The 22,145-nt window shown below is 55.9% G+C and overlaps 1 protein-coding gene across 1 annotated transcript; it reads left to right on the plus strand.

Moving 5' to 3' along the window:
• Positions 1-10,109: 10,109 nt before the first annotated feature.
• Positions 10,110-18,347, plus strand: Fmod (fibromodulin). The gene is made up of 4 exons (XM_048357770.1): positions 10,110-10,284; positions 12,402-13,396; positions 17,872-18,043; positions 18,074-18,347. The coding sequence occupies exons 2-3, from the start codon at positions 12,409-12,411 to the stop codon at positions 18,021-18,023; spliced, it is 1,140 nt and encodes a 379-aa protein (XP_048213727.1). The 5' UTR covers positions 10,110-10,284; positions 12,402-12,408; the 3' UTR covers positions 18,024-18,043; positions 18,074-18,347.
• The last annotated feature ends 3,798 nt before the right edge of the window (positions 18,348-22,145 follow it).

The following is a 22,145-nucleotide window of genomic DNA, read 5'->3' on the forward strand; positions in this document are numbered from 1 at the left end:
ATGCTTGACAAAAGAGGGCGAATGAAACAGAAGAGAGGACAGTGTCTATCAGAAGGAAGTTCTTAGCTTAAAAAGAAAAAAAAAAGAGCCGGGCACCAGTAGCTCACGCCTGTAATCCTAGTTACTAAAGGAGGCTGAGATCTGAGGATGGTGGTTCAAAGCCAGCCCAAGCAGAAAAGTCCCTGTGAGACTCTTATTTCCAATAAACTACTCAAAAAAGCCAGGAATAGTGCTGTAGCTCAAGGGGTAGAGCACTAGCCTTGAGCACAAAGAGGCTCTAGGACAGCGCCCAGGCCCTGAGTTCAGGCCCAAGGACTGGCAAAAACAAGGAAGAAGGAGGAGGAGAAGGAAGAGGAGGAGGAGGAGGAGGAGGAGGAGGAGGAGGAGGAGGAGGAGGAGGAGGAGGAGGAGGAAGGAGAGGAGGAGGAGGAGGAGGAGGAGGAGGGAGAGGAGGAGGAGGAGGAGGAGGGAGAGGAGGAGGGAGAGGAGGAGGAAGGGGAAGGGGAAGGAGAAGGAGAAGAAAAGTGGGGGAGGGAAAGAAGGAAAAGGAGGAAAGTGAGCACTAGCGGCTCATGCCTGTAATCCTGGCTACTCAGGAGGCTGAGATCTGAGGATCACAGTTCAAAGCCAGCCCAGGAAAGTCTGTGAGACTCTTTTTCAATTAACCATCAAAACTCCAGAAGTGGAGCTGTGATTCTACTGGCCAAGTGCCAGCCTTGAGTGAAAAAAGCCAAAGGACAAGCATGAGGTCCTGAGTTCAAGTCCCAGTACCATCGCCAAAGAAAAATTAAATAGGAAGGAAAAGAAGAGAGGCAAGCAGGCAACATATCTGACTTCCCTTTGCCTACCGTCAATGCTGTTGCCACACCCAGTAGTCAGTGGGCCTCTCTGAGTGGAGCAGAGGAGGCTAATTAAAGACCCCACTCTGTGGGTGAGCCCCAGTCACTTCTCCCACTCACTTAAAACCCTGCCCGAGGACACCCCACGTCTTGTGAGCCTTCGCAGGCTCCCAGCGTCCAGCTGTAGACACGGACCTTTCATTCTTGTAGGGACAAATTCCGCTCATGGGCAACACTGGCTCTCCTCCACCAACCAGGCCAGAGACCAGGCCTGCCTGGCTCCTCAGGCCTCCTCCACGCCCAGGCTTCCCTCCTGCTGAGCAGGCTGGTGGGGCTGACAGCTGTCGACTCAGGGCAGAACTTTCGGGAGTATCTACAATGTCCTGCCGTGGTGCGGAGATGGAGGCGCTTAAGTTCAGGCAAGTAGACAGCGAAAGGAAGAAAGGTAAGAGAAACCCCCTTCTGCTCTGTGCCGCCCCAGTCTGTGTGTCCTGGGAAGCCGGGCCCGGAGGAAGGGGAGGATGGGAGAAGGGTAGCATGGGACCGTCATCGGGTGGCTTCTCCTACCACATGGGGCTGGGCCCAGGACCCGGAGCCCACCTTGGGCGGTGGCTGGAGTTGCGGTCTGGGAGGGTTTTCCTCTCACATTCCCAGGTGGGCGCAGCGATGGCTTTAGGCAGGTGTTGGTTATCATGCGGGCCTGGGCAAATGCTCAGTGCCTTGGTGGCTGCCCTCCCCACCCTGCACGCCGATGGGGCGGTGAAGGCAGAGTTCCAGCCTCAGGATACAGGGATGGGGAGGGTACCCTGGCCTGTGAGGAGCCCAGGAAAATGTCTTATGTCGTTCCCACTGACAACAATGGATCCTGATGGCCCCGAGACACGAGGTACGGTCAAAAAGAACCCTGACTTTCTCTTGGTTTCCTTCTTCTCTTCACTCATAAACTCATCCATCCCCTCACTGATTCTTTGGTTCATACTCTATGCCGGATGCACCTCAGTTTCTCCCATGCGTTGCGTGGACATCGTGAGAGCTGTGTCTCGGGGTTCTGTGAGGTCTAATGGAGGATAGGACCTAACCTGGAGCCTTAATAACATTAATATCCTGCTTCTTTTTCTTTTTTTTGTCATTCTCCAGAAAGGAAACACACCCTCTAACCCTGCACCCCACAGTCTAGCTGTGCCCTCAACACAAAACACACTCGCCCCCGAGGAAGGCTGTCTTCTAGAAGTTGGCGAGGGGAGGCGCTAGAGAAAGGGGGAGCATTGGGTCCAGAGAGGGGGGCAGATCCAGAGAAGGAAGCAGGCCTGAAAGGGGGATGGGGAGGAGAGGACCGGAGCTTGCTGTACCTTGATTGAAGATCAAAACAATTTCTATTCTTGCAAATTCCCTTAGAAATACAGCCTCATGGGAGCTAGGAAGAGAATTTATTTCTTCCCAAAGCTTCTCAGGCAGCCTGGCTGGGAGCCATTTGGCAGGATCTGCAGCAAGAAGTAACAATGCATAGGAACAACCCCCCCACCCCTTAGATGCTGCAGCGTCAGACCCAGGAGGAGAGTGATGGGCTTGCTGTTCCTGCCCTGGGCGACCCCGCAGTCCCCTGCTGCATCCTGGGAGTTGGGGGAAGGGGGTGTGGTCCCAGCCCTGTCCCTCTGTCCCCATGACTGAGCTGCTCAAGTTGGGATGTCTGGGGTTCACAAGACCCCCAGAGGCCATTTTATTATTCAAGAAGCTTGGGGAGAGGGCGGATTTCACTGGATTGAACGTGTCTAATTGACTAACTGAAATGCCCAATACACTTTTGAACATCAAATGTAAGATTTCAACCTGAGCGGGTGGCTTCCGATGACAGACACCCTGCATCCCCTGGAGGCAGGGGGTCCTTCTCCCCTCTCTTCGGGGTTATTTCGGGAAGAAGCCTGAGCGGCGTCTCCCCCCGGGAGCTGGGTGCTCAGTGAGCGAGGAGTTGGAAGGTTGTCACGTCCGCGCGTGGCTCCGCGCACACCCTCCTCCCCTCAGGACAAGGAGGCCGCGGTGGGCCTGGTGGGGGCTGGGATGTTTGCCAGAGGCAGTGTTGGAAACACATCACTGATTCCAGTGGACGTGGGGTACCTGCCCTCCCGAGCCAGAAGGGAGACCTTCGCTCCTGCGAGACCCACAGTTCTGGCGCATTCCTACAAATGCCAGCGATGAAGTCTGTGTTCCTTCCAGGGTCACCTTTCCTCCCCCACCAACCCGTTGCTGAACCCAAGGCCGTGTTGGCGCTTAGCATCCACCCAGGCCTCGCACGGGCCAGGCAAGCACTCTAACACTGGCCTGTACAGCCAATGTTTGTTGTGGTTTTGTTGTTTTTTTTGTGTGTGACAGTCTTGCTACAAACCCCAGGCTGGCCTCGAACTGAGTGCAGGAACTATTCGCATTCTTGGTTTACTTCTTCCATTACCAGCCCCAAGCTTGTTTCTTAAACGTCGGAGGAGAATCTGGGGTACTCTTCCTTCTGAGCTGCTCTGTCCTGGGCTCTGGGACCCTGAGCTTTACTGTGGCCCCCCCAGGTAGGTGAAATACTTTCCTATCTGTGCCCACCGATTCCCTCCAGCCGCCTCCCCCAGCGGTATTCCTTGTCTACATAGAGTTTTGCAGGACTTCGAATCACTCTTCTCCTCCTTGAGGAATTTGAGGATGCCAGTCACTCGAAGACTGTCTTTACCTTTGGCTAGCTTTTCTCTGCTTGATTACTCATCCAACTTATTCATCTAATGTTTGGAAAAGGCCTAAAATAACCCAGCGTTGTAGAATGCTTGGTAGCAACAAAACACTGGCTCCTTCCTTAGGGAAGGGCAATCTATTAAAATAATCAGCATTACCTTACATATGTAACTATAACCCCTCTGTACATCACCCTGACAATAAAATTAAATTAAAAATAAAATAATCAGCAGTGTCTGTCGGCTATTTAAGAGGGACACGAGTAGAGTGTACCTACAATCCCAGCTCCTTGAGAGTCTGAGGTGGGAGGATCACTTGAGTCCAGGAGTTTGAGGCCAGTCTGAGCAACATAACCCCTGTTAGGAAAAGAAGGGAAAAAAAGAAAGAATAGAGAGAAATAGGAAGGGAAGGGGAAGAAAGAAGAGTGGGGAAGAAGAAGGAAAGGGAGGGGAAGAAAGGGCAGCCCAATTACGAATGAGGATATCGAGTCTGGCTAGCCCTCTAGGACTTTGACCCGCAGCTCCACTTCCAGTTTTTCGAGTGGTTAACTGGAGATAAGAATCTCATGGGGACTGCCCAGGCTGGCTTTGAACCATATTCCTCAGATCTCAGCCTCCTGAGTAGCGAGGACTACAGGCCTGAGCCACCGGCGCTCAGCTTCAATTCAAATTCTCCAATGTCTTTCTGGACTATTTCCTCTGGAGAGTATGTGTGGCACGGTGGTTAGGAGCTCAGACTCCGGAAGTGGGCAGATGTGAGGTTCAGGTCCTAGCTCTACCACTTCATTGCTGTGCACCATTGAACACACTGATGGATGTCCTGACCTACAGTTTTCTCATCTGTAAAGATAAGGTGTGATAATACCACCTCTGGGGCTGTGGTGAGACTCTCAGAAGGGGTAGCTGCCATTCTTGGGCATAAGACCCAGGCCTGGTCTCACCTGTAGTCATCTACCGTCCTTGGTAGTGTCCTAGAATCTATGGTCACTTACCCTGTTCCCACCAACAGCCTCCAGAAGAGTCTGAGGAGCACCACTGGGGCTGAACAAAGGTCACTGATGTACACTGAGTCACGGCCAGCCTCAGGGTTTACACTGTGCCCTCTGCCTCCTTCCTTATTTAGACATCCTACCACCACCCCCAATCAAACCATCTTTCCTGACTCAGATACAGTCGCACTTTCTCCATGGCAGAACTCTCTTGTCACCACCATGTTAAATATCTCAAGCATGCAGCAATGGCTCAGTAAGGAGAAGAGAGGTTACCAGCAGAAGGCAAAGAAGGTTCTTCTGTCTTGTTCCTTCGCAGGTTCTCAGATGCCCGGAAGCCCTCAGTGGCTCTCCAAGGACTGCGAACTTGAGTCGTGTTCCTTTTACAATGGAAGACAAACAAGTTGTTCCCCCAGTTCCCGTATCTTCATGGCGCTCATCCTTCTGGGAAAAGAAGACTGTCCTTGGTGAGGGCTTCTAATGACCCCTCGGTGCCAAGGAAAGGAAAATATCCCTCTTGGAAACTCGGGGAATCCACTGTTGGTGCCAGAGTAGCCAAGACTTCCATCAAAACGTCAGACTAGTTCAAACTCCCTTCTTGGCGCCATGAGATCTCAGGATGGGCCAGCCACTGGGCCTGGATTGTGTTACTGCGATCATCTTTCCAATGACCTCTTTATGTCCAATTTCAGAATCCTGTTTGGGTGAAATTTGTTCCTCCCACACACACACACACCATCCTTAAGTTGGCTGAGATCAAAGCTATGTCTTAAACACAGGGTTGTTGAGTCCTGTGGGGCACGAAGGGAAGAAAGAGGTGGCAGTCTTTTCTGGTGGGACATTGAGTCAGAAGTTACTTCATTCATCCCAGACAGGGTGAGTCTAATGTCAGGGGGCAGCCTTGTGCCTCATGGCTGTGGCTTAACCTGTACTTTTCTGGGTAGGGAGGAAATAGCAGTGGTCTGAACCCCTGGAAAGTCTAATTGGCCCAAAGGGTGAAGGCTTTTCCTGGCCTGGTTAGTGGTGTTTACTGTGCCTAGCTTTGATTACCAAAGACAGACAGGCTTTGTGGGAAGTCCAAAATACAATTCATCTCTTAGACTGCCAAAAACCATTTTTTTAAATGAGGCCTCAAAATGAATACCACAGCTTCTGTCTTTAGTTTGCATGTCAATAACTAAGCAGCACTGACATGAAACCTCCCGGAGAACACCTGTGCCTCAGATTTTACCTGCGGGCCTCTTCAGTGTTTCTATCGCCTCCTTGGCTCCCCATATTAGAGCCAAGGTCTGAGGGCCTAGGTGGAGACCATAGCAACAGCAGTAATAGTCTAAGCGGAGGTCTGAACCTCCTTTACAGGTCAGAAATGGTACTTTTGACAGCGGGAGGCTCTCCAGAATGCCCAGGGAGCCCCTCCGGCCTGCCTTGACACTGGATGGATAAACAAAGGCCTGGAACCATCCCTACTGCTTTAGAAATGGTCAACAAGCCACACAGGGGTGCTGCCCCTCCCTTGTTTTTTGTGCGGCTTGGTTAGAAAGGAGCCCAGTCAATATTTGGTCTCCAAACTCTACTGACTTGTACTATTAGTAAATTCAGTATTAGGCAACACAGTGCAGTGTTAGAAAACAAACATCTGTACCGGGTGGGTGGATTTGCCCAGGCAATCTAGACCCATCTGAGAAGGGCCAAAGCCCAGCCCAAGACCAGGGTCCCCAGTTGAAGTGATCACTTTCTGTACTCCAAGATGATTAGCAAGTGGCCTGGGAAGTATTCATGACCATTCTCATATGGAGGCCATTCCTGAGATCGGAGCTTGCTGCATAACTATCTGCTTTATTGTTATGAGCAGGCATTTTATTAAAACCTCCCTTGTGTCCCCAGAACACTTAAGGCCATGCCTGACACAGAATAGGTGCTCTCCTCCTCTCCTCCTTTCCTCCTCTTCCTCCTCCTCCGCCTCCTCCTCCTCCTCCTCCCCCTCCTCCTCCTCCTCCCCCTCCTCCTCCTCCTCTTCCCCTCCTCCTCCCCCTCCTCCTCCTCTTCCCCTCCTCTCCTCCTCCTCCTCCTCCTCTTCCTCCTTTTTTGGGGGGTGCTAGTGCTGGGGCTTGAACTTAGGACCTGAGTGATGTCCCTGAGCTTTTGTGCTCAAGGTTAGTGCGCTACCACTTGAACCACAGCTCCACTTACAGCTTTTTGGTGGTTAATTGGAGATAACAGTCTCACAGAGTTTTCTGCCCAGGTTGGCTTGAAATCTTGATCCTCAGTTCTCAGCCTCCTGAGTAGTTAGGGTTACAGGCGTGAGCCATGGTTGCCTGTCTTAGACGCTCTTCACTAAACTGAAGCAAAATGTACAGGGGATCAGAAAGAGAACCCCACATTCTACCCCGCCACCCCCCTCTCATCTCTGCACACCTCTATTCCCCAGATTCAGGCAGGTGGAGCCACTGTTGTTATTTGGGTATCCTTTTAGTTAAACCCTGCCCTGACAGCACAAGGGCCACCCCCGCCCCAAGCCGCCATCTACTGCTGCAGTTCCAGGAAAGTGTGTGAGCCCTGGGAGGTTAAGGGACACGTGCTTGTCTTATCCCTACTCGCTTTAGTGACAACACCACTGAGCACATCCCCTGTCACCATGAAAGAGGATAACATTAACTAGCAAGGTAGGGTTGAATAGGTGGTCAGCAAAGGCTCACTCAGAATGTTTCCTCTGTGTATGTGCGTGTGTGTGTGTGTGTGAAAGAGAGAGGGAGAGAGAGAGAAAGAAAGAGAGAGAGAGAGAGAGTTCTGAGGCTTGAATTTGGGGCTTGGGGACTGTCCCTGAGTGTTTTTTGCTAAAGGCAAGTGCTCTACCATTTGAGCCACAGCTCTACTTCCCACTTTTTTTTTTTTTTTTTTTTTTTTTTTTGGCCAGTCGTGGGCCTTGGACTCAGGGCCTGAGCACTGTCCCTGGCTTCTTCCCGCTCAAGGCTAGCACTCTGCCACTTGAGCCACAGCGCCACTTCTGGCCGTTTTCTGTATATGTGGTGCTGGGGAATCGAACCTAGGGCCTCGTGTATCCGAGGCAGGCACTCTTGCCACTAGGCTATATCCCCAGCCCTACTTCCCACTTTTTGGTGATAAATTGGAGATATGAGTCTCACAGACTTTCCTGCCCAAGCTAGCTTTGAACTGCGATCCTCAGACCTCAGCCTCCTGAGTCGCTAGGATTACAGGTGTGAGCCACTGCACCCAGCTCAGAATGTTTCGTCTCTTCAAAGAACTGTTCTTCTTTCCCTAGGAGAGTGGACTCCAGACAAGGACTTTTCCTGCAGTCTATAAGTTAACAGCTCAGACTGACTGCAGAAACCCAGTGTACCATCTGCCGTGGCAGTTCTAAATTCTTCAAATTCAAATCATTTGAGGATTTCTCAACTGATATTTCTTTTTTTAAAAATAACGGGTGTTTTTTGGATGTTCACATAAGCCCACTCACTACTTGAGAGGCCAGTGTTTCGACAGATGGGTTGTCTAAGCTACCAAGATCCTATGGGATCCAACTTGTAATGGTTGTCAAGTGTTTCCTCTTGGCCCCTCAATTCCAAGTTCACATTCATAGATGCCCACTCAAACGCTCAACAAACATCTCTAGCTTAGCACCTCCCAAGTCTAGCTTTGGCTTTCCACTCAACTCCGATTCTCTCTGACTCTCCCATGTCAGGACATGATACTTCCCCACCCGTTGCTCAAATTAAAGTTCTAGGGCTAGATTTATGGCTCAAGTGGCTTACTTCACAACCCCCAGAACAGAAAGGAAGAAAGAAGAAAGAGGGAGGGAGGGAGGGAGGGAGGGAGGGAGGAAGGGAGGGAGGGAGGGAGGGAGGGAGGGGAAGAGTCTGTGGTTTGCAGCTCACACTTGTAATCCTAGTTGCTCCAGAGGCTGAGCTCTGAGGATGGCAGTTTAAAGTCAGGCCAGGTAGAAAAGTTTATGAAACTCTGCTCTTGAAAAAAATAAAAGCCAGAAGTGGAGGTATGACCCAAGTAGTAGAGCACCCACCCTGAGCCAAAAAGCCAAGGAGAGAGCTTCAAGCCTTGAGTTCAAATTCTGAGTCATTCTTGACTTTCCCTTATTCCTCATCTTGGATCCATCTTCCAGATCTCTCAAGACTATAGTTAAAAAATATTACCTCTGCCAGGCGCCAGTGGCTCTCGCCTATAATCCTAACTACTCAGGAGGCTGAGGTCTGAGGATTACAGTTCAAAGCCAGCCTGGGGGCTGGGAATATGGCCTAGTGGTAAAGTCCTCGCCTCGTATACATGAAGCCCTGGGTTCGATTCCCCAGCACCACATATATAGAAAAAAGCCGGAAGTGGCGCTGTGGCTCAAGTGGCAGAGTGCTAGCCTTGAGCAAAAAGAAGCCAGGGACAGTGCTCAGGCCCTGAGTTCAAGCCCCAGGACTGGCAAAAACAAAACAAAGCAAGCCAGCCTGGGCAGAAAAGTCCCTGTGAGACTCTTATCTCCAATTAAGCACTCAAGAACTGGAAGTGGTGCTGTGGCTCAATTGGTAGAGTGCTGGCCTTGAGCACAAAGAGGCCCAGGGACAGCGCCCAGGCCCTGAATTCAAGCCAGGTGTGTGTGTGTGTGTGTGTGTGTGTGTGTGTGTGTGTGTGTGTGTGTGTGTGTAAAATCTCCTCTCTCTCACCTGTCACAGTTGTCTAACCTGCCATCCCTCCTCTCCTCGCCGCTAGGCTGGGCCTCCTGCTTCGACTCCCCACCCCTCCATTTCCTTATACAACAATCCCTCCTCTGTGTCAATGTGAGCTGGGTGCTAGTGGCTCCCACCTGTCATCCTAGCTACTCAGGAGGCTGAGATCTAAACATGGCAGTTCAAGGCCAGCCAGGGGAAGGAAAAGCCAGTGAGATTCTTCTCTCTAGTTAACCACCAGTAAAACAGAAGTGGCTCAAGTAGCGGAGCACTCCTAGCCTTGAGCAAAAAAAAGCTCAGGGACAATGCCCGGGCCCTGAGTTCAAGCACACGAAGTTCACACACGAAGCGCCCAGTGCCGGTTCGGATCGAGTGCACAACCAGTGTGAGATCCCTGCCTCTCACTGATCACAACGGCCAGGGCCGAACCCACCCCCCCACCCCCCACCCCTGCCCCCGGGCCCCAAGGAAGTCTCAGAGGTCTCGGTGGATGGGACCCGCCGCCTGCACTACTCTCACCTGCCCATAGAGGGCACCTGAGCCCAGGAGGGCAAGTCGCTGCTCTCTGGGGGAACCCCGGGGCCGCTGAAAGGGTTAAGAGGCCTCTTCCCAAACCCGGCCCTCCCTCATCGCTCCCCACATCTGCCTTGTGGGCTTAATGAGAAACCCAGGCGCTTCCCAAGACGCTGTGCAAACAGCTTCAGGGAGCTAGGAACGTCTTCAGCAGAGAGCGGCCGCACCGCCAGCTTCGGGGAAGATAAGTGAGTGGAAAGAGGTGGTTTTGACACAGGCGGCCAGCAGCAGGGTTGGGGTTTTTTGGGGTTTTTTTTTTTTGCAGCCGTGGAGTGTGAGCTCCGCCCCTACAAAAAGCCAGAATCCAAGCTCCCCGGCCCCTCTCTTCGCCACACTTGATTAGGAATTTGGGGGCGGGCCCTGGCCTGGCACAGACCCGCACACTCTCAGTGCCGCACCTCTCCCTTCCTCTCTCTCACACGTTCGGGTCTTTCTCCAGCCCCAGGAGGCCAGAGCGGGGGACGTGGTCACTCTCTGGAAGCTCCAGCCCGAGGTAAGCGCGGCCGGTCCCTGACTCGGAGGTCTCGTCCTTCTGTAACTGCATTCAAGAAATACAGGGAATGAACAGGGGAGGGGAGAGGGGCTCGCGGGGGGGAAATGAGTCTTCACTACCTGGACCGTGACCCCAGGGATGAGGGAGAGGGGCAAAGGGGAGAGGAGAGATCGGTCCTGCATGGGGCCTTACAGCCCTTTGGTGGGTTTGGAACCTCTAATTTGTAAGCAGATGTGTCCACCAGAATTTCTTGCTAGCTACTCGTGAATCCCATCAGCCCCTGGAGGTAGCCCCAGATTCTCTCTTCAATGCTTCATAAAGAGGGTTCATGGCCCCCAAATGTTGCTGGAGGGGGCAAGCTTTGTACAGAGAGTGTGTGTGTGTGTGTGTGTGTGTGTGTGTGTGTGTGTGTGTGTACTGGGGTGAAAGCAAAAGGATAACAATAAGAATTAAGAACCAGTCACATCCTGGGAGCTATGGATGCCGGGGAGGCCCACGAGGATGGGGGGCGGCTCCCGTCGGAGTCCTGGGCTTGGGGAAGAGGAAGAGCTCGGAGTCAGCTCCCCGAGGCTCCAGAGCGACAGCCACACTGCACGGGCCCCGCGTCTGCCCACTGCGGTCCTGAGGCAGCATCGCCAAGGAGACGGCGGGGTGCGGTGGGGACAGGCGCTGGCTCCCCACCAAGCCCTCTCAGCAGCCGTGGCTCTAAGGAGAAGCCACAGTAGCTGGGCACACAACCCTGGAAAGCTAGCTCTTCAAGAGGAAGGTGGCTTTCCTCTGCCAAGATGCCCCGTCTGGAAGGAGGAGGAGGAGGAGGAGGAGGAGGAGCGGAGACAGAGGCTCACTGTGCCAGCCCTCCAAGCAGCCACCTTGGTCCTGCCGCGCGCCATGGAAAAATGCACTCTTGGCAATAGGCTGGGCCTTCCATCTTCTCTTCTGGCCAGAGCCAGAGACCAAGCCAGCCAGAGTGCCGGGGCAGTGGGCAGCTGGGCCTGCATCTCACAAACACTGTGGCTCTTTGTGTGTGGCCTGAGGCTGCCCAAGGCTCATCTGCGCCTCTGGAGCCCAGGGTCCGGTGGGGTGACATGGGGCCTGAGGGAAACAGGGGTCTGGGGGGGCATGGGGGCTGGCGGGGACTTAGATGGGCTGTCTCAGTCAGGGTCCTGCTCAGCTGTTTTAGATTCCATGTTGGCTTTTTTTTTTTTTTTTCTGGTCCTGGGGCTTGAACTCGGTGCCTGGGCGCTGTCCCTGTGCCTCTTTGTGCTCAAGGTTAGCACTCTACCACTTGGGCCAAAGTACTTACTGGGGAAAAGAGTCCCACAGACTTTTCTGCCCGGGCTGGCTTTGAACTGCCATCCTCAGATCTCAGCCTCCTGAGTAGCTAGGATGACAGGGGGGAGCCACCAGTGCCTGGCACTGGGGGAGAAGGGCAGGGACTCGAGAGGTGCCACGCCCGCTGCCACCGCCCTTGCCACGCCCGTGTGACAGTTACAGGAAGACCTGGGGGGCCGCGCAGTGCTGAGATCCTTCTCACCCAGCACTGGGAAGGGGGGGGCCCGGCCTAGCGGTGGCCGCAGAGCGAGCCCACCCCTCCCCGCGGCCCGTGAGACCAAGCGGTCCCCCTCCAGTAGCTCAGGCCTCCCCTTTTGCAGTTCCAAGCCGCTCCTGGAAGCCCCCGAGACCTGGGGAGAGCCGGAGGACTTGTCCCTCTGGACTCAGAAAGTGTTACGTCCCTGGGTGTCCAAACTGGATGCGAATTCAGGCCTGAAGAAAACCCCAGCCCTTCTTAGCATCACGCACCCACGTGTGCACACACGCCGCCGTCGCGGGCGCCCCAGTTCCGGGGTGCTTGTGGTCCCTCAGAACCTGCCCCCCTCCCAGCAGCGACCCCCCCCCTCCCCGTTCTTCCCCTCTCTTAGGTGACCTGGGCCGGGGATGAATGCAGCTCGCGGGCCCTGGGTAGCCAGGACCGGGTCGGGGGAGCCCTGGGAAGGGAGGCCTAGGAAGGGAGCAGGCCTCCAGCTCTGGGCACCCGACCTGGGCCGTGCCCTGTGCCCCGCCGGGGGCGCCCCCCCTTCCGCCCCCTCAGCCCCTCTCTGCCCTCTCTGCGCCCGCAGGCCGACCATGCAGTGGGCGGGACTCGTGCTGCTGGCCGGGCTCTGCTGCCTGGCCCAGGCTCAGTACGAGGAGGACTCGCACTGGTGGTTCCAGTACCTCCGCAGCCAGCAGTCGGCCTACGACGACCCCTACGACCCCTACCCCTACGAGCCCGCCGAGCCCTACCCCTACCCCTACGGAGTGGACGAGGGCGGCCCGGCCTACTTCTACGGCTCCCCGTCCCCCCCGGAGCCCCGCGACTGCCCCCAAGAGTGCGACTGCCCCCCCAACTTCCCCACGGCCATGTACTGTGACAACCGCAACCTCAAGTACCTGCCCTTCGTGCCCTCCCGCATGAAGTACGTCTACTTCCAGAACAACCAGATCGCCGCCATCCAGGAGGGCGTCTTCGACAACGCCACGGGCCTCCTGTGGGTGGCCCTCCACGGGAACCAGATCTCCAGCGACAAGGTGGGCAGGAGGGTCTTCTCCAAGCTGAGGCAGCTGGAGCGCCTGTACCTGGACCACAACAACCTGACGCGCATGCCCGGGCCCCTGCCCCGCTCCCTGCGCGAGCTCCACCTCGACCACAACCAGATCTCCAGGGTCCCCAACAACGCCCTGGAGGGGCTGGAGAACCTCACCGCCTTGTACCTGCAGCACAACGAGATCCAGGAGGTGGGCAGCTCCATGCGGGGCCTCCGCTCCCTCATCCTGCTGGACCTCAGCTACAACCACCTCCGCAGGGTGCCCGACGGGCTCCCCTCCGCCCTGGAGCAGCTGTACCTGGAGCACAACAACGTCTACACCATGCCCGACAGCTACTTCCGGGGGTCGCCCAAGCTGCTGTACGTGCGGCTGTCCCACAACAGTCTCACCAACAGCGGCCTGGCCACCAACACCTTCAACTCCAGCAGTCTCCTGGAGCTCGACCTGTCCTACAACCAGCTGCAGAAGATCCCGCCCGTCAACACCAACCTGGAGAACCTGTACCTCCAGGGCAACAGGATCAACGGTGAGGCTCTGGGCAGGGCGGGGGGTGGAGGGAGCAGAAACACACCGCCCAACCGAATCATATATGTAAATGAAGCTGGGTGTGGTGGCTCACGCCTGTAATACCAGCCACTCGGGTAGGACTATCGGGAGCTTGAGGTCAGCCCCAGCCAGGACCGCCAGGCCTTAAAAAACAAGGAGACAAAGAAGAAGAGGCTGGAGAGGCGAGTGGCCCAAGTGGCAGAGTGCTCATCTAGTGTGAGGCTCTGGGTTCCATTCCCAGTACCACAAGAGGAGAAAGAAAGAAAAAGCACCCCCAAACCACGAGCCATCGCCTTGAACCAGAGGTGCAGGGAGGACCCACTCGGGCTCCCGGCTAGGGGGCTCCGTGGGGAGTGGGCTGCTCCGAGAGGGCTTCCCTGCAGGGTTGAGTCTCAGCCCAGGGCTCCAGAGGGCGGCGTGGAGGGCGGCGGGCTCCGCTCCGCCTGGCTCTCCTGTTCTGTCGTGGGTGTGTGTGAGCATGCGTGGCTCTCAGAGCCGGCTCTGGCCAGTTCTTCCTGGAGTCCCAGGAGCCCCAGGTGGCCGGGCCGCGGTCCTCCGGGCTGGGTACCGGGGCCTGGCTGCCCGTGCGGTCTGTGGGGTGGCGGGCACGGTTACAGGCTGGCACCACGGCTGTCTCCCCGCAGCTCGATGGAATCACTGCCTCCCGCTGCCTTCCTCTTGCGATCTGTGTTCAGAACTTGCTTACACACCCCCTCCCCCCACACACACACATATGCTTTCCTCTCTGCTGGAAGGTTCTGAGCCAGCGCTTAGCCACCCACCCACCCACCCACCCACACACACACACACACACACACACACACACACACACACACACACCGTTAGGGGGCAGAGCCCTCTGCTCTCCTGGGAGGGGGCAGCCTGCTGAGAAGGAAGGGAAGGGAAAGCTCAGGGAAAGAGGAGGCCGGTCCCCCCACCCCAAGGGACAGATTCATCCTTTGGGAAGGAGCCAGAGAGAGGGAGGCCTGGGTGGACGTGGGGGGGGGGGAAGGAGGAGGGGGGGATGGAGGCCCAGGCAGCGCCCCGCAAGGTGGAACACTGCCTGTCTATTGCGTACACACCACACGGACTGGGGTTTAAAGCCTCGCTTTCTTTGGGGTGTCCTTGTTTCTGGGGTGAGGGGGTCCCTAGGGATGTCTGAAAGCCCTTGCATGCTGGGAAGGCTTTGCATTTCCCAGTGACTTTACATCACACCTCACAGTCACCCGCCGCCGTCGCATGCTAGAGCAAGTTCAAAGCCCTTGCCAAGCAACCGGCTAGCAAGTTTGAGGCCCTGAGTTCAAGTCCTAGTACTGAAGGGAAAAATCTAAGCAACTGGCTAGCAAGTTTGAGGCACTGAATTTAAGACCCAGTACTGAAAGAAAAAAAAAAAGGCACAGTGTAGGCTGAGCTTCATTCAAGTTTGATCCTGAAAAAGGTAACATCAAAGAGCAGCCATCCTGTCCAAGACTCCCAGGTGCGGCGGCTCACGCCTGTAATCCCCACTATTCAGGAAGCTGAGACCCGAGGGTTGCAGTTCAAAGTCAACCTTGGGCAGGAAAGTCCATGAGACTCTTTGTCTCCAATTAACCAGCAAAAAGCCAGAAGCAGAAGTGTGGCTCAAGTGATTGAGTTCCAGCTCTCAGCACAAAAGCTAAGGGACAGTACCCAGGCTCTGAGTTTAAGCCCCAGGACCAGAACATACACACACACACACACACACACACACACACACACACACACACCCTTTGGGTGTCTAACAGAAGCAGAGAAAGATGGCATGGTGTAAGAGACCGGATTCACATCTGCAGGGCAATCACAAAGGGCTTCCAGAAGCATCCCCAGGTCCTGCAAGAGAGTTCTCTATTCAGACAACCTGAAAGTTTCTAGTGCTTTCCTTCTGGGCAGTACTGAAGTTTCATTCCTTTCCTGGTTATCTTGTTCTGCGCAACCCCCCCCCCCCCCTTCCATTTGCTCTTGCAGCAGAGCAACTCCAAGATCTTACCATCCTTAAAGCAAGAAACTAATCCATGCCCGCGCCTGGTCCTGGCACATAACTTTATAAACAATACATGGTAACCATTGTCAGCTTCCCTCCCACGACCGCTTTGAAAACGACTCATCTGGGCTGGAGATGTGGTCCAAGTGCCAGAGCACTTGCCCAGCAAGATGAGTCCCCAGTTCCAACCCCAGTACAGTGAGAAAGGAGAGGAGGGAGGGGAGGAGAAAGGAGGGGAGGGGAGGGGAGGGGAGGGGAGGAAGGAGGACATTTCTTGTTGACAATTTCGTTGTTGGTTCTTTTTATGTTCTTCCCCACCCTGGTTGAAAGAGGAGGCCAGGGAAGGAAAAGGTATCTCCATGTCACCCAGATTCCATAGCATCAAACCCCAAATGCCTGCCTTGCCTCCCGTCTCAAAGGCCCTGACTCAGACCCTCCCAGGGTGATGGAGGGCAGGGACCGGGAGTGGGGAGTGGGGGAAAGCCCGCTCCCTCTCCCTCCCCTGCCTCTCCTCCCCTGCCTCTCCCCTGCCCCCCCCCCCCCCCACATACCCTCCAGTCAGCCTCAGTTTTTCCAGCCTGGCAGCCGGCAGGCCACCATCAGGAAAGTTATTCAGAAGCAGCGGACCCAGGATGGCTGGGCGGGCACCAGGAGGGATTTGGAAAGACTTATGTCAGTACTTAATCTGGCTGGAAAATGTCAGCTCTGCCTGATCCCTGGGCGTGGGGAGGACCGGGGGGGGGGGGAGCTGGCTCCCCGTGTCCGGTGTGGTCAGTCTATAGACGCTGGGCGCCTGGTTCCTCAAAGTCAGGCCGTACGGATGCGTCCACGACTGGGATCCGGGACTCAGGGACTCCGCTCTGCAGAGGGTCAGGGGTCTGCGGGCTCCAGGCTGGCGGGGGGAGGGGGGGGGTGGGGAGGGGGAGGGGAGGGGCGGGGGAGGAGGTAAGAATCGCTCAGCCTCCATAGAGCTGGAATTGACTCTGCGCGGAGTCACGTGACCTCTTGTCCCCCTGGGATGACACAGGCCCAGCCCCTGATCACACTGTGCCTCCAGCCTGCCCACCCCATCTGCCCCCCCCCCCCCACACACACACCTAGGGAACACCTCCACAAGCAGTCCCCACCCCCACCGCCCCAGTGTGGCTCTCCTCCCGGGCTTCTGGGTGGAGGGGGCGGGGGTGGGGGGGCAGATTCGACTGAGAGCCTTCTGAGATTGTTTTTTAAAAGGTAAATCGTAGCAGGGCATTGGTGGCTCCGGACTGCTCAGGAGGCCGAGATCTGGAGGATGGATAGTGGTTTGAAGTCAGCTCAGACAGAAGAGTCATTAAGATTCCAACTCCAGGGCTGGGGATATAGCCTAGTGGCAAGAGTGCCTGCCTCGGATACACGAGGCCCTAGGTTCGATTCCCCAGCACCACATATACAGAAAACGGCCAGAAGCGGCGCTGTGGCTCAAGCGGCAGAGTGCTAGCCTTGAGCGGGAAGAAGCCAGGGACAGTGCTCAGGCCCTGAGTCCAAGGCCCAGCACTGGCCAAAAAAAAAAAAAAAAGATTCCAACTCCAAAAATAGACAGCAAACAACAGGACTGGAGGCATGGCTCACGCAGTAGAGCACCAGTAGAAGGAGCAAGCAGCTGGGGTTTCTAGCCTGCTTTCACCTCAGAGCCTGGCTCGCTCCGGGTTTCTTTCATTTCCTGCCCCTTTCTCTGTCTGCAAAGTGGCGGGAGCTCGTGTCAGTGTTGAAGCCTCTCCGCTTCCCATCTTCCCCCTCAAGCAATTCAGCAAAGCGCTCTCCCTCTCTAGAAGCAATCAAGCACTTGAAAGCGCTGACGAACCTCTGCTTCCCTCTGCTGCCCATAAACAGAGAAAGTAAAAATAAAAAAACACGCTCTGGCAGGAACGATGCTCAAGGACGCTCACTCACGAGTCCGTGAGCTAAGAAGAAGCTGAGCTGCAGACGCAGACACAGCCCTCTCCCGTCCCTAGTCCTGAGCCCACCTGTGCCAGGTACATCCAACCCGAGAAACACGCACCACCACCACCACCCCCCCCCCCCCCGCCACTTCCCCAACAGCAGCTTCAAAGAAGCCATGTCCGCCAGGCCGCAGGGGCTCGGGCCTGTAATCCTAGCTGTGCACGAGGCTGAGATCTGAAGATCATGTGTGAAAGCCAGCCTGTGGGGCTGGGAGTGTGGCCTAGCGGTAGAGTGCTCACCTAGCATGCATGAAGCCCTGGGTTCGATTCCTCAGCACCACACACACGGAAAGAGCCAGAAGGGGCGCTGTAGCTCACGTGGTAGAGTGCTAGCCTTGAGCAAGAGGAAGCCAGGGACAGTGCTCAGGCCCTGAGTCCAAGCCCTGGGACACACACACACACACACACACACACACACACACACACACACACTGCACTTCCGGCCTGTGATCCGGGTTTCCGGGGCCCCTGTCTCCGCAGAGTTCTCCATCAGCAGCTTCTGCACCGTGGTGGACGTGATGAACTTCTCCAAGCTGCAGGTGCTGCGCCTGGACGGCAACGAGATCCAGCGCAGCGCCATGCCGGTGGACGCGCCCCTCTGCCTGCGCCTGGCCAGCCTCATCGAGATCTGAGCCCCCGGCCCGGGGCCCCGACGGACGGACAGACGGACGGATGGACCGCAGCCCCCGCACCCGCCGCATTCAGCTTGCTGGTTTGGCTTTTGCTGGGAGGGCTGGGACAGTCCCGCGACAGCGATCCTCCCTGGGCTCCCGCAGCCTCTGCCCTGTAGGAGGAAGTAGGTGGGGTCAGGGGCTGGGCAGGTTTCTGCTGAGCGGGTGGGCACACGTGGCCTGCTCCCCAGTGATGAGAGGGGGAGCGGGTGGAATTATCCCGAGTCCTGGCCCCGGAATCTCACGATTATTGAGTTCTCTTGGAGGAATTAAAGGCATGGCAGTTGAAGAGTTGCTTGAGCACTCTAGCCCATAACTGCCCTTCCCAAGCAACCTCTGGCTCTCCCTCCCAGCAGCCCCGTGCTCCCGCAGGTCCTCTGCAGCCCTTGATCACTCCTCAGAACACTCTGCTCCAGCCTCCTCCTCCTCCTCCTCCTCCTCCTCCTCCCACCTCATCCACTCAGCCCTACTTCACCGCACGCTCTTCGGTCCCCGCTGGAGGCAGCCAAGAGACCCCAAGGTATGCGGGCTGCCTAGCAACCAGTGCGGTACGCCCCCTCTGTCCTCTGAAGTCGCGAGGGCGTGGAGAGTCCCCTTCACGCTGCCCTTGGGCCCCCGTGGAAAGCCACCAGACCGGCGGTCACCTGCGGGGCGACCATGATCACAGGCGGATGCGGGAGCCGGCAGGACCCTGGGCTGGGATACCTTTATGAGGTTCTATTTTAGCAGCCGGGCGGCTCTTTGAAAGGGAGCTCTGACTTCAGAGCAGGAGAGGCCAGACTGGCGGTCATCGTTCATAACCCGCGGCCAATTAGCTGGACTGAAGCGCCCTCTGGGGCGTTTCATCCCGCCCGCCCGCCCGGCTTCCCCGCTTAGACAGCTAGCCTCAAAGATGGAGGCCGGGGGGGGGGGGTTCAAAGCTCGGGAAAGACAGTTCTGGCCTTTCGTCTAAGCGGGAAGGTCTGATAGGCTGGAAGGGTGGCAGACTCCAACCAGCTCCCAACACGCCCCCCTGGCCCAAAGGAACTGATCTTCCCAAGGCCAGAGCTCCAAGTCCCGGCTCCGCTGACAGTGCTCGCCACCGCTGCTTCCGCACCTTCCTTACCAAGATGCCTTTCCCTTCCCTCGTCGCTTGGCCAGAGAGCAGTTATTTCTCTTCAGATCTGAAATATAATATTGGTGCTGCTCTTCTGGGCACTGATGGGGCTCCATCATCTGGAAAGCGGGGGGGGGGGGAACGGGACAGGGACCCACTGGGGGTATTCAGCCCCAGAGAAGCCCACCCCAACACCAGCACACCCCCTGACTCCGTGTCTGCTTGCCAGCAGCTTCTCTGGAAAGGGAAAAGGTGGGGGGAGGGGAGAAAAGGGAGAGGGGGACCCTAGACTTCCTTCTTGGCTCCAGACCCGGAAATCCACAAAAGCCAAACCAGCTCGTTTCCACAGGGAGCTCTGACGCCCGTGGAGGGGGGGAAGGGGGGGAGGCCGCCCCGACCCCAGGCTCTTCTGATGCGTGTGGACACCTCCGTGTCCCTCACTAGAAAGGATTCCCATTACAGGAAAGGCATGCACGGTGGCTAACCTGACCAATAAAGTTATTTTATGAGTGCACGTTTAGGAGTGGGGTCACTGGAAACAGACGGGGCCCGCGTGCACCCACACCCCCCAGCTTGGACCGCGGAAGCTCTCTTTTCTATTCTGCTCAGAACTTCATGTATATAAATCTCAAGTTGGTAAGCACTGTGCCCCAGAAGTCCGTCTGTAAGCCTCACGTCAATCCCACTATCAGCAAGTTCCTTTCTGTTGAATTCTGGGTTTTGCTTTTCGGTCATCCTAACATTCCCCCACCCCCACCCCCCACCCCCGTCCTCCATTCTGTCTCGTCCATCCCCGCGTTCTGGCCCTGGATCCTGTGTTTTAGCCACTGCTGCCCTCTGGTGGCAACTGTGTGGAACTGAAGGCTAAGCCCAGCAGGAAGAGAAGCGGTTCTGCAGCCCCCCCCCCCCCCCCCGGGGGTTCTTCCTCCAGCCAGATGTGCTGGGTGCCAAGCAGATGCCGTGAACATCGGGAGGACGGACTGTGCTCACGCTTCGGGACGATCTGCGGTCTTCTGACAGGGAACTGACGACTGCCATTGACCAAGCACCAATGCAGGCCAATCCCACACCTGGTGTTTCCCTGAGTGTCACAGTTAATTCCTCCTTAACGCAGGGAACAGGAATCTGACTGTGGCTGTCTGGAGCCAGGGATGGGCGGGATGATCAGAAGAGAGCCATCACCATGACCACAGCCCTCTCCCCCGGGCAGCGAGCTAGGCACCTCTGCCTTGGGGCACTGCACAGAGGAGGGAGGGAATTTCCCAAACTACACAGAGTGCAGTCCTTGGCCGTGGGTTTTGTTTCTGGTCACTCCCTCAGCCATCTCAAATCAAGCTGTACACTGACCCCCGCCCCCTCATTTACTTCTGAGACCTCCTATGCAGCAGGTATTGTCATTTGCAATTTTACCCAATGGGAAACTGAGGCACAAGGCAGCTGAGGCCACCCAGTTAGAGAGCATGAAAGATCTGTCTCTCCAGCCTGTCTGTGCGGCCCTATTGTTTTTGCTGGCCCTGGAACCGTGGCTTACTAGGGCAACTGGGAGGCTTGAGGATAAATGAGCTGTTGCAAAGAGAAAGAGCACATCACGTGTGTGTGTGTGTGTGTGCACGTGTGTGTGTGTGCACGTGTGTGTATGTGCACGTCTGTGTACATTTATGCTAGTACTGGGGCTTGAACTCAGGGCATTACACTTTCACTTAGCATTTTCATTCAAGGCTGGTGCTCTACCACTTGAGCCACACGTCCACTTCCAGCTTTTTGCTGATTAATGGGAGGTTAAAAAAAAACAACAACAACTTTCAGTTTTGTCCGCCCAGGCTGGATTGAAACCATGACTCTCAGATCTCAGCCCCCTAAGCAGCTAGGATTGCAGGCGTGATCTCCCATGGCTGAGAGTGTGTGTTGTTTTTGCAAGATGGACCTCAATCTATTCTCTAACGCTCACAATCCCTTCGTGGATTTTCTAATTGAAATCTGCTGTTTGTCAGTAAGTGTGGGCATGCCATCGGGTGGCAAGCAGCCCTGACCCCCCTCCCATACTGACAGGCTCTGAACAACAGCCCCTGCCCTGCCTGTGGTGTGAACACTGAGACGCGGCTGTGAAGAGCGGGTTGTGTGGGGGCCACATTGCAATCCTAGCTACTAGAAGGCAAGATGTAAAGATCACTGTTCAAGGCCAGTTAGAGCAGAAAAGTCTGACTCTTCTTTCCAACGAACCAGCAAGAAGCCAGAAGTAGAGGTGTGGTTCAAGTGGTAGAGTGCTAGCCTTGAGCAAAAAAGAATTTAAGAGACAGCATGCAGGCCCTGAGCTCAAGCTTCAAAACTGGCGTGTGCGTGCACACACACACACACACACACACACACACACACACGACAAAGAGAGAGGGGAGAAAGGAGAGAAGGAGAGAGAGAGAAAAGGGCTGGGAAGATGAGCACACCTCTGCAGGAGAAATGCCAAGACCCTGGGGGCAAAGCTCTGAGCTGTGGAACAGGGCTGGTAATCCAGCAGAAGGGCAGAGCCTGAAGGCAGGGATAAACAGTAGACTGAACAGAGCAGCTGCGACCCTTGGACAAAGAAAATGGCACAGAGAACAAAGAGGGCATCTCAAATAACGAAGCTGGAGCCACAAGTAGACGTCAAGCTACCTCCTCTTTTATCATCATATCCCGGAATCAACAACTTAACGAGCCTGGTCCCATGCCCAGCCTTGCAGCTCCACCTTCTGGCCACCAGGGGGCAGCATCTCATCCATCCCGCACCCTCGGGCCTTTTCCCAATCCTCCTAAGGCTTCCGGTATGGCCACCTCCACCCACTTCTCCCAGCCTGCTTCCATCAAATCAGCCCCCTGGGACAGCCACCAAAAGACAGGGCACCCTGGGCCTGATGTGACCCGCGGGGCGGGGGTGGGGCGGGCGGCGGGGGCCTCACCTTTGTGCGCTCTGGGTCGCCAGGAGGCCTGTAGATCTCTTCTTGGAGGCTTCG

Source organism: Perognathus longimembris, chromosome 11 (assembly GCF_023159225.1).
Source record: "Perognathus longimembris pacificus isolate PPM17 chromosome 11, ASM2315922v1, whole genome shotgun sequence".
In the NCBI taxonomy this organism is placed as follows: Eukaryota; Metazoa; Chordata; class Mammalia; order Rodentia; family Heteromyidae; genus Perognathus; species Perognathus longimembris.